The sequence below is a fragment of the Oxyura jamaicensis genome, chromosome 8 (assembly GCF_011077185.1).
Source record: "Oxyura jamaicensis isolate SHBP4307 breed ruddy duck chromosome 8, BPBGC_Ojam_1.0, whole genome shotgun sequence".
NCBI lineage: Eukaryota > Metazoa > Chordata > Aves > Anseriformes > Anatidae > Oxyura > Oxyura jamaicensis.
Window position 1 is genome coordinate 28,271,065 of NC_048900.1, and position 13,943 is coordinate 28,285,007.

A 13,943-nucleotide genomic window follows, 5' to 3' on the forward strand; every position below is an offset into this window, starting at 1 on the left:
GTTTGTGCAGAGAAATGCCAGGCTTGACAGATAGCTGGGGTGGTGATGAGGGTAACTTCTGACACTTACCCACAAGAATGGTTTACTCCCAATGCACTCAGGTGAGTTGGTGCCTACAGGTTTTTTCTGTGCAACAAATGTAGTTGCAGTACACGGAGGGGTTGTGTACTTAAAGGGGTTCCTACTTACAGAGAAGTTCTAATGATAGAGACCTCTATTTACAGTTTCCAAATGTTCCTCAAAAGATACAAGCCAATGTTTATAGAAGCAAGTTCACATCTTGAAAAAGAAGCAGGTCATAAGGAGTTTCCAAACGTTTTAGTTTCATTTGAGAAAGGCTGGTTTCAGACCTGCGATCTTAGGAATGTGTGGGATGCGTGCTCCCGCCCTGCAACACCTGCAGAGCAATTTGTGCTGTTTCTGATCCATTCAGAGGCTTTCCCCACCCACTCTGGTTTGCCCAGTGGGCAGCCTTGTAAACAAATGGGAACCTTTCTGGTAAATGCTGGGGCAGGGAAAGTGATGGGGCACACAGGAGCCAGAGTCCCATGGGATGCTAGGAGAATGTCTGGAACCACCTGAGTGCTTGAGGAGGAAGCTGGGAAGAAGTGGTACAGGGAATAAGGGAGGGTCTGCCTGACCAACTGCAGCACCTCTGCTGAAAGCAGCCTGAAATAATTGGGAGGGGCCTTCAGAACCGTGTGTAGGTTGCTGTGGTGTGTCTACTTGGTGTAGTACGTGGGCTGTCTCCCATGTTTTCTCCCCGTATACCTCTTCTAATGTGACTGTTGCAGTTTCCTCATATAAATCACTGAAGATCTGTATTTTCCATTAAGATCCAGAAATGAACCGAGACCCAAAGAGTACCCAGGTAGCATGGACTCAGCCAAGAGGTCTTGAGGTTCATCATGTTTTACAGGAGCATGCACATCACACAGGCTAGTACTGCTGGTCTGGGAGAGGAATGAGTTCCGGGGCTGTTTGTGGCCCAGCAAATCCTCCTGTAACAGCCGTAGTGACTCTGTGGCTGTATGGGATGGAGCTGGAGACCTGTGTCTGGTGGCAGCTTGGTGCTCCTCAAACCAAGCTGAGCAAGTCTCTCAATTTTTTCGGAGATTGTCAGGAGGGCACACTGCTGTTTGCACAGAGGATGTCACCGAGCTCCCTCACTTCTTCTCACCTGTCCACTGGAATCCCACAGTTCAGGTTGGGATCCTCCCTTGCTGCTGTTAGAGCACATTTGGGGAACAGACTGGCCGTCCCATCCATCAGACCGGGCTTCCTTTGCTATCTAGAGATCAGGGAGAGCTTTCTAAAATTTCCTAGCAATAAGTATCCAATATGTAGAGCAACCAATTAAACGCGGCGCCTTTTAGGAACAGCACTCTTCTTAGGGAACAGCTTGTGTTTGTTCACTTGATCCCTCAAGAGATGTTTATAGCCAGGGGCATGTAAGCTATAGCTTGAGTTTTACTGGCAGAAGTGCAAGTAGCACTTGGCGAGTAACTTCCCATCTCTCGCTGCCTCCGTTTTTCAGACCTAGAAAAGACAGGATGCCGCAGCTTTTAACAGAACCAGACAACACCAGCAGCTGGTCAGTGGTGGAGCCTTGCTTCAGCTCTTGCTCGGTTTAATCACTGGTAGTCTCTGATTTGGCACAGAAAAACACATTCTGGAGCAGCATACTGGAAGCCTCCTTGCCTGTAGCAGTCATGGCGAGGAAACCAAACGCACTCTGCAGTAGGCAGTTATTTTCTCTGCACTGTGCTTCACAAGGGGGAACGGATCTGCAGTCCGGTTCTAAAGTCTTAGCTGATTTCTGGTTTCTTTATGTTTTACTTTCTGCGTGGTGCACTTTGGATATCTCTAAAATACCACTTATCTGTTAAGTAATGTTTTATTTTCTTGTTACAGATGGAAGTCTGTAAAATTATCAGAAGCGTTCTCTTCCTATTTTGTGCAGTTCTGCTCTAACATCTCAAGCTTCTAATGGTTTACAGTAGTGAGAGACTTTTTTTTAAAGGACTTTTGTTTTTTATGAGCCCGTGACCAGAGTAATTTCCCAAGTGCAGTCCAGATTGAGTAAAATGAGGCATATTTCTGAGATTTTTTATATAGTAAACCACACATCAGATAAACTAGATAAAAATAATCCCAAATGAAAACTCGCAGCAGGGTTTTTCCTCATTAACCTCAGGTAGACACTGGAGCATGACGAATGTATTTGAAAGATGAGGGGAAAAAGGAAAGTCTCCTCAGAATGTGTTTGAAAGATGCAAATGAATGATTAGATGAAGAATTAAATGTTGCATATACTTTTGTTTTCTTATGAAGTAGCCATAAAGCAGAGTGTAATCAGAAATTGTTTTCATGACAAAATCCCAGCTAGATAACCCCCAAAATGCGAAAACTTACTGAGAGGGGAATGAATGAAGAGATGTGTGCAGATTAATTAGATCAAAAAAAATGTTTTGACAGCATAAGTGAACATATGGAAAGAATTGAGAGAACCCGATCAAGTTCCCCATGTGTAAATGATGCCTTAGCCATAGCTCATAAAGCAAATACAGATGAAAAAAAAAAAAAAGTAAAGAAAAAGCAAAAGCCCCCTTTCCTATCCCCTCCCCCCCGTAAACCCCAACCCATTGCCAGATGGCAAATAAAAGTTTGAACTAAGCAAGGAAAGCTGTGTGTGAAAAGAAATCAGCTGAATAAATCTGAGTTTTGCACCTTAAAGGAAGTGGTGCAGTTCAACAAAATATTGTGTCAAATACACAGCCGGGCGTCAGGATATCCTGTGTGGATGCTTCAGCTTCTCTGTTTTACCCTCCCCTGTGCAAACGACTCCTCCTGCTTTCTGTCCAGCTCATTTCTTTTGTTCTGCAGTTCGGAGTGGAGCCGCACACCTGCCCTGCCTGCCCCAAAGGTTTCCCCACCTAAAATTGAGCATAAAGGCATTAGGACGGACAGCGCAAGCAGAGGGTGAGAAGGGAGCAGGAGAAGCAAAATGACTTGCACCAGGTGGTGCAGCAGAGCAGCGCTCCCATGCTTACTTTGCTCCATCACCAGCAGCAATGAGTACGGACAGGGCTGATTTAGCTCACAGCTCTGTGGCAGTCCCCTGCAGTAGGCTGCGATGCAGGAATCTGATCTTGTACTCCCAGGTGAGCCTCCTGTTACACAGAGCTGCCTGTCAGCATAACGTTTCCAAGCCCAAGAAGCGGGTTAAATAGATGTGTTTTCTTGTGTGGTTTATATGGGCAAACCTTCTCGGTCTGTTGCAGCAGTGTATGGCTGATAAATCTCTTTCACCTCAAATGTACTGCCCATGCTAGCTGATGATGTGGTCAGGGAGCCTCCACTGCGGTGGCACAGCGGCCAGCTGCAGCCTAGCCACCATGTGGTATACGGCATAGCCGCTCGGTGTAGCCCATGGTGGGGCGAGGAGGCAGAGTGTGCCCCAGGCTGTGGGGCACAGCCTGCTGGGCACCAGGCACAGCTTTGTGCCGCTCTGGTTGCATCCTGGCGATATCTGCTAGCTGGATGTAAAGCTGTCGTGGCTCTTCGCCTGCAGGCGTTGTACAGCGGACATCAAGTTGATGAATAATCTCTGCGAGCTCACGGCCGGGTGCGTGCGACCGAGCTGCGCCCCAGCTCCGGTGCGGACCGCGTGGATGTTGCCTGCAGACTGTTGATTCATGGCACCCAGTGCCAGCAAGCTGTGAAACTGGAACAGGAGCAAAACACTTGGGTTCTTTCCATTGCCCGGGTAAGCTGAAACCCATGCTAAGCTGACAAATCTGCATCCAAGTAGCTTTGGACACTAAGAGTTGCCAGCAGCGGAGTCCTCACAAAGCAAACTGCTTAATTATTTGATAGTCAAAGGCAACTCGGGGGAGTGCAGAGTCAGATCAACAACAAAACAGCCTATATTTAGTAGCAGTGCGGCCGGAGCTTAGACCCAAACATAGTTTCCAGCTGATAGATGATGTGACAATCATAGCTGACCCTCATCCCCTGCTAAATTTGGTCTGCAGAATAAGTAATTAATATCATCGCGAGCACAACAAGCCACCCTGCGCAGCAGCTGCATCGCCACTGCTGCTCCTCTTATGGCTCTGTTGGCCGGCCAGCCTGGCTGCGTGTGACACCGGCCTACGGTGGCCACGGTCTGTCTGACGGCCACGTCGTCGTTTGAACGGGATCAGAGTAGGTGCTCTGGAGGTAGAGGTGGTGCCGTGGCCTTGTCTGTTACGTGATCTATTCTCTGTTTGTTCTTGTCTCCAATGCTAAAGAGTGAAAACCACCCTCCCACACTGCAGGGGAGGTCAAGTGATACAGACTTCAGTCAGGCATGGAGGGCAGGAGTGGGACTGAGGCCGCCGTGTGCCACCCACGGCCCAAAATTAGAGACAAACCTAGGGTTACAAGCTGTGTGCGCAGGCCAAATCAAGCCTGGAGGGAAACAATGGCCTCAGGCTATTTTAGGGAGAGGTAACTGAACCTTAAAAGAGATAATTACACGTTGAAAATAATTTGGGGAATTTATTGCACTTTCTTTATCCTGATTCAGTGCTTGAACCATAAAACCACCTTGCCTCAGTACTGAGGCCCCATCCAAGGGCTGTCCCATTGACCCTGTTGACTGAAGTTGGAAGGTTTCTGGGGTGTTTCTGGGGCATCTATGCTACCTGCTGGATTCCCCTCCACCACAGGAACAGTTTTTAATGAACAAATGCTTAACATTTTTCTCTTAAGATGGGCCAGTGCTGTTACCTAACATATGAGTAGATACGGGGAGTGAGATTCAAAAGGCCAGTCATTCTTTCTGGAAGACAGACTCAAACTGAAGCCCTGAGCTGATGTCCTGCTCGCTGCACCTCCACCCTTCCATCCTCTTCTTCTTCCTTCACTGTCGACTCACAGACAGCAACCCTCTCTCTCTGAGGTTTGATACTAATGCAGCCATCTATGCTGGAACAGAGCAAAAGGAAAATACAACCTTGTGTGAAATTTTCCACCTTTTCACTAAATGAACGAGAGCCAAATTTTCACACTTTGGTCTTAGGTGTGAAATTTTTGCTCGGCCCTCGTATTTATCCATAATGTGTTTTAAAACTTGGCTCCCTCCGTTCAGAATACCACAGAGAATTGAGTTACAGATTTCGGGCTTTGTGCGTGCTGCCAAGATCTGCCCCTGTAACTCAAACAAATTTAAGGGAAGTGGGGGGAAAGCCACTAGAAAAATATCGTATGTGGTCCCTCACATGCTTTTTTCATGCAGTCATATACCTCTGAAAAGTAATGTTCTGCTAGGGCTCTGTTACATAAATGGGTTCGTGTAACTCCTGTAAGCATAGATAAGCTGAATTTTGCATCTCCAGGCTATAGAGTAAGCAATCCCTAAATGAAAGCCTGTAAGAAGATAGCAGCCTTGCTTACAAATCTTGGAACACTTTTTTTTGGACATCAGCATTTCAAGAAATCTATTTATTCCCCTCAACTCCAAGTATGTCTGTGACTGGACTTCTTAAAAGGATGTTAGCTAGCATCTGTTAGCTTGTGTGTGTGGCATGGAGATGGGTGAAGGAGCTCTGCGCTGTTGAAGAAAGTAAATATTACCATATAAAATATACTTACTTTCCTTGTTATAAGGACTTAAAAGTGTGAAGAAGGTTGGTCTGTTACTTTGATGGTACTGACACCTGTCAAACTTTACAAATCAGAACAAATGTGGTGGGCAAGGGTGCTCCTAACTTCCAGTCTGTTGTAAATGGGCCAACTTTTAAATTACTTTGCCCGATGCTGGATCTGTGATAGCAGAGCTCTACAACAACACCAGAGTCCAGACTGACCTGAGCGGGAGTCTGGATAACGTGGTCAAGGTGATAAAGGGGAAATTGGCATTCTAAAGCTCTTTGTGGTTCAGAAATTGAGACTGATCTCCTGTGCAAACACTTCTGCCATTCTCAAGAATGCCTGATGAAGGATGTTTGCTGGTGTAGCTTTCTCACCACTCTCGGCTCTAAGAATGGCAGCTTTTGTTCACTTAGCTTGTATTACTACAGTAAAAGTGAGTATGATTTCCTTCTTTTGCCTAAGTCCTAAGATGAGGTGAATTACCAGCTTTGGCTGGGAAAGAAGAGCAAGCCATGCATCTCATTCCAGCTTGTTCTGAGACTCCTGAACTACTCCTGTTACAATTTCTCATCCAAAGCTGGTTTACAGCAGTTACTTTTCATCCTTGCCCTCATTCCTGGATGAGTCATTCTTGGTGCAACAGAACCACGGCTGCCACTGGACAAGCTATAAACCACCATCACTCAGAGAGAAAAACATGATGGATTTGCACTCGAGTACCCGTCTTCGTTTTCATATTGCCTAAAGATTCCTCCTCTAAGTAGCTGGCACGCTGTTTCTGTAACCGAAGCGTGGTGTGCCCATGCAGTTTGGTGAGCTTTGATGTATGCTTTTATACGTGCAGGCCAAATGCTTTCAGCCACTGAAATTGTGCAGTCAAACTTTAGATGATAGATAGCTGTTTTTACTGTTAATAACTACACTAGTTAAAAGTCCTAGCATTTTGTGGGATTTTCAGAATGAATAATTGGGAAGAAAATAGCTGCAAAATTGCATTTGTGCCTGAATGCCTCATCCATTTAACTTTGGATACATTTTTTTAAGTACCTAAGTAAAGCAGAAGCCTAAGTTCTGGAGGGGACTGCTGTTCCCAGCTCATTAATTTCCATGGGATTTAGTTACTTCATTGGTATATCTTAAGCCTAAGGCTGATGTCTGTAAATCTGATTTTCTCACGTGATGCATGCTTTTGAGGGCCTACATCCCATTAATTTTCGGTAATACTCAGCCACATAAGGCTGTGAGTGTCTGTCAAAAAAAAAAAAAGACTTAAGGACTGTTCACAGGTAGGCTAGTCTTCCTTGGCTCCTGCTGTAGTCCCAAGGGAGATGGGCAGCTCTTGTGGGGTGTGTGGGATCATGCAGGGTGCTCTGAGTCAGCCCTTCACTGGGGAATCAGAGGAAAGCTGTCCTTCCATCTAAAGATAGCCCCTGTATCTCCTGTGTGCTCCTAACGCCAGCCTGACGTGCTTTCCTGGTGTCTCCTGGCATGACAGAGGAGGTTGCTGCAGCGTGTCTCCCACGTAGTGTTAAAACCTTTTCCGTTCTCTTATGAAAGGGGCAAAGGTTGAAATTTCCAGATTTTATGCGCTGTGGCAAAATAGGGTTTCATCCCCCTAGAAGGCGGTGCTAGAGAAATGGGGACCCTTCTGTTTGCTCTACAGCTTGTAAGTCACAGGAAGGCTCCGTACTTGAGGGGGCATTGTGGTGGGCCAGCTTCCCGGACCCGCAGGCCATTTCTGCCCTGGGGCTGCCCTGGTGTCGTACCCCCTGCCCCAGCTCCTGCTCAGGAGCTGATTTCGACCACCAGCACTGAGCGAATTGCTCCGAATGACAAGTGCCCTTCCAAGTGGGTCACCCCGCCAGCAGCAGAATGGCACCTGGCTCTGACATCCCGGCGGGCCTTGGAGAAGTTGGTTCCCTGGGCCTCTGCCTTCGGTCCCGGGTAGGGCGATCCCATCCAGCTAACTCCCCGTGGTGAGCAGAGTGTTTACTGGCTTCTATCTGTCTCAGCACTGACACTCTAACAAAAGGTTGGGAATCATGAATGCATCCCTTTATTTCTGCTCCACAGTGCCTCTATTTTTTTCTGTGTAAACCCTTCACTTGCCTCTTGCCCAGCCTTTAGAAACCATGATCAAATGCGAACTTTCAGGGCTTATTTATAGCATAGCCTTTATGGAAAGGGAGAAAAGAAATGATTAAAAAGCAATTTTACAAAATATTTTGTTTTAAGAGAGAATTCATTGTGTTTAAATCACTGTATTCATTGTACTGTCTAGACTGGCAAACAAAGAAGATAGAGCATCATTCAAATTCAGATTGTGAAATTCTTGGTGACTAGAATTATGGATTTGGATGTTGACCCTCAAACGGACTATTTCTGAACAGCAGCATTATCATTTTGCTATATTTAAGGCTTTGTTAGGGACAGAACAGTGCACAAGGTTGATCTGATTCAGTAATACGATTCTTATGTTCCTTTGTTTCTGATTCCATTATAAATTCATATTTTTTAGGTTCTGTTCCTCTTTGTCCCCAGAAAATTGTTGAAAAGAGTCTCCTCTGGGAATAAAGTATTTGTTCAAACGAACAATGACCAAACTGACTTTAAAGAAAACCACACAACCAAAATGCAAATTAAGAGAGGAATTAATTTAGGATATTTTGAGCAACCTAGAACAAGTGGGTTGTTGAAAATTGCTGGCTGTGTATTTCTTTAACATGGTGACATTGTCGGGGTGGTTGCTGTGAGGCCGAATGCTGTGGATTTCCAAAGCCCTCTATATGTTTAGCAGATTTAAAAATACAAAATATTTACACGATGAACTGGAAGAGACTGCTTTGGCATCGTCCTCCTTACCTGTGCTTAAAAAAAATGAGCTAAATGTGAGTCAGTATGGGATAAGCAGCAGCCAGGCTGTGTTTCCTGGTCTAGATCGGGCTTTGAAGAAGCAGTTTTTCTTTAGGGACCTCCTAGCCTGTCCTGCTGCCAGCCCCATGGCGCGGTGGCTCCCTACTCGGCTGCCTGTCTGGACCCTCTGCCCCAGGGATAGGGCCGGGGCTGCAGGAAGGCTACGGGCCTGTGTCACTGTGAGAGCAGCTTATTTCAGGTTTGGGGATGTCACAGGGAGAAAAGGGAAAATGAACTGCAAAAGAAACTTCAGGTTTGGAGAGAGATCACAGTTTTAGGACACTTGCTGAAACTTTTTGCAGTTTGACGTTACAGTGGGAGCAGTGGAAACTCCAGCTCCCAGGGATTTTAGGAAGCTTTCATCAGCTCCGTGGAGACTCGGTTGGCCCTTTGAAGACCACCACACATGGTCTGAAAGCTGGTGTGTCGTGGGTACCCGGTGTCTTGTTGGCCCTCAGGGTGACGGTGGCACAGACAGGAGCTCGAGGATGTGCCCCACTGCCCATACAGCGCCCGCACCCGCTCTGTGCGCTCTCTTGAACCAACCTGCGAAGACCTTTAGTTAGATGAATAACGGTATAAAAATAAAACCTGGCTAGACATATATTTATCTCAGAAGGCTGGCTTATTTCCCGAAGAAGCAGTCAGTGCATTTTTCAGCACTGAAAGTTGTAAGAGGCCCCAGAGTAACACACAAGGTTAGGGGAGAGTATTTATGGCAAGGCAGAACCTTTCCTGGGATCAGCACTGTTTGCGTCCTCTTAGCGCTCCCCAGCATGGGCCAGCAGCAAGCACACCCTGCTGGTGTGCACAGGGGGAATAGCAAAGTCTGGCCATCCCTTGCGTTTCTGTTGCACTTGAGAAAAACGTTGATTTGTCTGAGGCATTTGCACCCTATCAGGTGGCCCTATTGTGCTTTTTTTTGTGTGTGTGTGTGTGTACAGTAGCACTGGGGCAGTTCAATAGGGGGTGTAAAGAGGGGAATTGAAAGCTCTGTGACTCTTCCCCTTGGTGACAATGCTTCGAGGGGCTTTGCTGTGCAGTGTGCAGGGTCTCTGCCTTGGTCTTATATTTTCTGTATTTCTCCTGTAAGATGGGAAGCTATCTTAAAAAAAGGTATCTGGTTGTATCAGAGGAAATTGTCTTTTACTTTTTTTTTTCCCCGTGTTCATTCATTTTGAGAGCAGACTCGATCCATCTGGCCATGTAAGGGGGTTGTAAACGATGGACTGTTGCAAACAGGAACAATGCTTGAGCTAGTATCACTTGTTAAGGAGCAGAGAATAAATGCTCATTTCTCTTACTGGGAAAGATAGCAACCTTTCCCTGCCAGCATTTTAATCTGGCTGCTGTGCAGGATCTCTGTGCCAGCAGGCGCACTTGTCCAGGAGAAGAGAACACACTATCTCACTGGAAGTGTTATTTCAAGGGTGTTTTTTAGGGAATCCAAGTACAATCAACTTCTGCACGTATGAAAGACTATAGGCATATCAGTGCACAGAAATACTCCTCTGCTGTTCTGTCAGAAGCTCTAACAGTAAAATGCTGACCACCATCACGGGCAGTGCTTCTTGCTTTGGCAGACCCACAGTTTTAGCCAGTATTTATTCCCCTGAAGTCGACAATGTAGAAAGTTAGGTGTTCCACATTTGAGTAGTACATTTGAATTGGCAGTATAAGAGGATTTGTTGATGCTGAAGGATGAAGCAAACGTACCCAGAACATGACAGGTAATAACAGCACAGGTTCAGCCAGCCAGGCACAGCGAGGGCCGCCTGCGGCTCTGCGAACGAGGGCATCGCAGGCACCGTGTGCCAGCTGACCTGACACTGCTGTGCATGGGAGGCAGGATCTGCTGGCCACGTGCATCCTGGCATTTAGGTCATGATCCTATTTCTTTAACGAGGGGGAAATGGGAAACCAGAAGATGTGATGTCTGCTGGTCACCTGCTTGTCCACAGAGCCTCCCTGCTTGCTCTGGGTTGGTGAAACTGTGCTTACATTGCTCATCTGCATTGTAAAGGTCTGCGAGTTCCTCAGCTGTACGCTGGATTAGTGGAAAGCAAAGATTTTACTACAACAGATATAACACTATAAAAGCATCCAGCCCTTTTACAGATCTGGTTGGAGTGTTTGACGAGATGGCTTCCAGCAGGAGCAGCTTGGCACAGACTGACTGTTCTCCACTGATACCCTCACAGCGTTGTGCTTCAGGCACTAATAGTAAAACAGATTTAGGGTCCTGCTTAGAAACTATGAGTCCTTATAGACATTTGGTCAGACACTGATTCTTGAATCTTCATCTTTTATGTTTAATGCTGCTCCAGCTGAAAACCATCGTTTTAATGCTCCTTGTGAATTAACTTCCATTTAAAATAGCCTGAGCCTGCTGCCTCCGCCCTGGCCTAAGAGCTTGAGCTTGCTTCTCTGCTCACATCGGTGATCAATGTCTCATGCCAGTGGGATTGCTCAAGAAAATCCGTAGAAAATCAGAATCTCATAGAAATTGGGAAAGGAACCAAACTGCTCAGTCCTCTTGTGACTGCCCCAGAGACTCCTTCTGGGGCGATTTTGTGACATCCCTTCCTCTGACTTCATTTTGGCCAAAAGCAAATTAGGATCAAAATCATCTCTGACACCTTTATCCTGGAATGGGAGGGCAGCTGTAGGCTCTGTAACGTAACTTTGCAAATCACACTGAGCTTCTGGAGCACGCTGGAGTCCTCCCTTGCTACAGGGAATCAATACTTTGGGAATATGATTAAGAGATCTCATGTAAAGCATCATTTTATTTGAGAAATCTCCCCTCCGGGGATGCAGTGTTTAACATTTCCTTTGGTTAGTGTAAATAATAAAAGATAAGTCTGTTCTGCCTCAGACTCCCAGTAAGAAAGAGGAACAGATTTTGGTTTACTGAGGGGTCTGCAGTACTTTGTTCTCATGATTACTATATAATGGGATTGAACATATTTTATGCCATCTGGCCTGTTCAGTCGAAACAAAATACATCAGTAATGTTCCGATTGGTTTTGAAACATCTTGTTCTTGTCAAAAAGTATTTTAAATCAAAACAGGCTTTTCCAGCTTGTGTTTGTCTTTTACTAGGAGGCCATGGCGAAAATGGGAAAAATCGGGCGAGTCGTGCAGCCTAACCACGAGCACAAAAGGTAACCCTGACTTCTGTGTGTTCACCTGTGAGAATTTGCCTAAAAGGAAGTTCAGGTCTGCCTCTTTCTAGCTCTGCTTGAATGCAGTTATGCCCCGTATTTTTTAAAGATTATATGGGCATCTGCCTCTTCAACACGGGCAAAGGAAGATGTTTGCTGTGTGGAAGCACCTCACCCCCTAAACCCTTGCCCACAGCTTGCCTCGGCGGCGGGCGGACACTGCAGGCAGTGTGGGAGATGTGAGGAGATGTGATATGTGATGGGATGTGACCTGTGAGGAGCCGTGAGGGCATGTGAGGAGCTGCGAGGAGCCGCCGGGGGCTACCGCAGCGCTGCCTTTTCAGCAAGTGACGCCGAGGCCCGAGTCACCGGGCCGCCGCGGGGCTGAGGCCGCGGCAGGCGGGCGGCCCGCGGCTGCGGTGCCGCCCCAGGCCCCGGGGTGCTGCCGCCACCGTCCCGGTCCCCGTCCTTGTCCCGGTCCCCGTGCCCGTGCCCGTGGCCGTCCCGGCGCGGAGGGGCGCGGGCACCACCGAGGGGCGCGGGCACCACCTGGCGGCGCGGCCGGGGCTCGGCGGGGGGCTGCGGGGTCCTCCCGGTCCCGGTCCCCGGCTCGCCTGCTGCGGCCTCTGCGGGGAGCCTGAGGTGCGGAGCAGAGAAAGTGAACGTGTTTTACAAGGGATTTAAACCTTAAAATCTCAAGCTTTTTTTTTTTTTTTTTTTTTTTCTTTCTTTTTTTTTTTTTTTTAAATACAGGTTTTATGACAAGAAATACGAAGTATTTCTGAAACTTGTGGAACACCAGAAAGAGTATCGCGCCATCATGAAAGGCTTCTAGTCCAGAGCCGTATAATCTGGGAACAGCAGGGATGCACTTTCAGGGTAATTTCTTTTCACTGTACTGTCCATGGTAAAAACGTGGTTTTGTCATCTAAATTGTATATTTTCATTATTAATGAGAAATAAAATGCATACACTGTGAAGCACTGGGTACTTTCCATCTATACTCCACGCACACCAGGGACAATGAATACTTACATTTAGAGTCAGAGAGGACAAAGCCAGCTGCTGGTACCATGCTGCTGGTGTTTACGGACTGGCCACACGCTGGAGTAGCACGAGGAACAACACCTCCAGCTTGGATGGACCTGGATCCCTGACCTTTGCTGTGCTTCTCACAGGTATCACACCCATGGCCTCACAATGGGCCCTTTTAATTTTGGTATCTGCTACAGCTGAGATGTGATTTCCATTGGAATGTTCTGTTTGTTTTTTGTTTGTTTGTTTTTAACTATGATTATAGTATATTTTTTTTGGTGGCTGATATTTGGTAATCAATTTTGCATCTGTGCAGTCTTTTCCTATCTGTTTTCTTCTGTTTCCTAATCGTTTTCCAGCTCCACTCTTGCAGCACAGTTGTTTTGCTATCAATAACTTGAGCTGTTTTGTCTTCTGCAAGTAGCTCACCCTCAGTACACGTTAATCTCTGTGCAGATGTGAGACAGCCCACAGTTGATACTGAAGGACTAGGCTGAGCAGACATAGTTGCTGAAAATATGTTCATAACACAGGTGCATTCCTTCCACCCTGCCAGCTACCTTGCAGGGAGTCAGCCCTGAGACAGTGCAGCTCTCCGTGGCCGTTCTCATCATGTTGCTTCAGACAGACCCAGCTCAAAGCTTGTGCATCTACACAGCCTGCCAGCTGCAGGGCTAAACCCAGTGACAGCAGGTACAGAGAACGCAGAGGGAGAGACAGTTTTCCTTCCTTAGACTTGCATTTGTCAGTGCTCAGAAATCTTCCTGGCTGCCTGCTGGCCAAATAGAGTCAGCAAGAGGCTTCCATTTGTTTTCAGGTGATTTTGAAGGCTGCTGTGGATAGTTAGTCCTGCAGGGTACTGTCACACTAACACCACCAGATCATGGCATGGCTGGATGCTCTGGTTGTATATTGCAGAAACATTTCACCTCAGACAATACAAATTGTTTGATCTTGAAAGATCCAAACATTATCAGGGCCTTTAGTGAGATTCTCTCAGAAATTCTTTTTCTCTGCATTTGTCTGTTACTTTTTAATAAAAGATACTGTTCTGTTTAAAAAGCAAAAACAGAGGCCCTAAGGAGTCCCCTAAAGGACTAAGAAGCGAGGGGTAACGGAACAGAAGAACATACCCAAATCAGCTGGAAGTGTGTTGTAGGTCACTAATGAGAACCCTTCTTTTCTTCA

General features: G+C 46.7%; 1 protein-coding gene across 11 annotated transcripts in view; it reads left to right on the forward strand.

Annotated features, from left to right (window-relative positions):
* FGGY (FGGY carbohydrate kinase domain containing) overlaps positions 1–12,700 on the forward strand; it is a 183,681-nt gene extending 170,981 nt beyond the window's left edge. For 9 of the 11 annotated variants that reach the window (XM_035332752.1, XM_035332747.1, XM_035332749.1 and 6 more), the window contains 2 exons: positions 11,659–11,720; positions 12,474–12,700. In XM_035332752.1, the coding sequence (XP_035188643.1) occupies positions 11,659–11,720; positions 12,474–12,555 (144 nt within the window). In that variant the 3' untranslated portion in view covers positions 12,556–12,700. Of the gene's footprint in view, positions 1–8,181; positions 8,325–11,658; positions 11,721–12,473 lie in introns of those variants that run through there. The other 2 variants (XR_004752743.1, XR_004752744.1) reach the window with 2 other exon arrangements.
* The last annotated feature ends 1,243 nt before the right edge of the window (positions 12,701–13,943 follow it).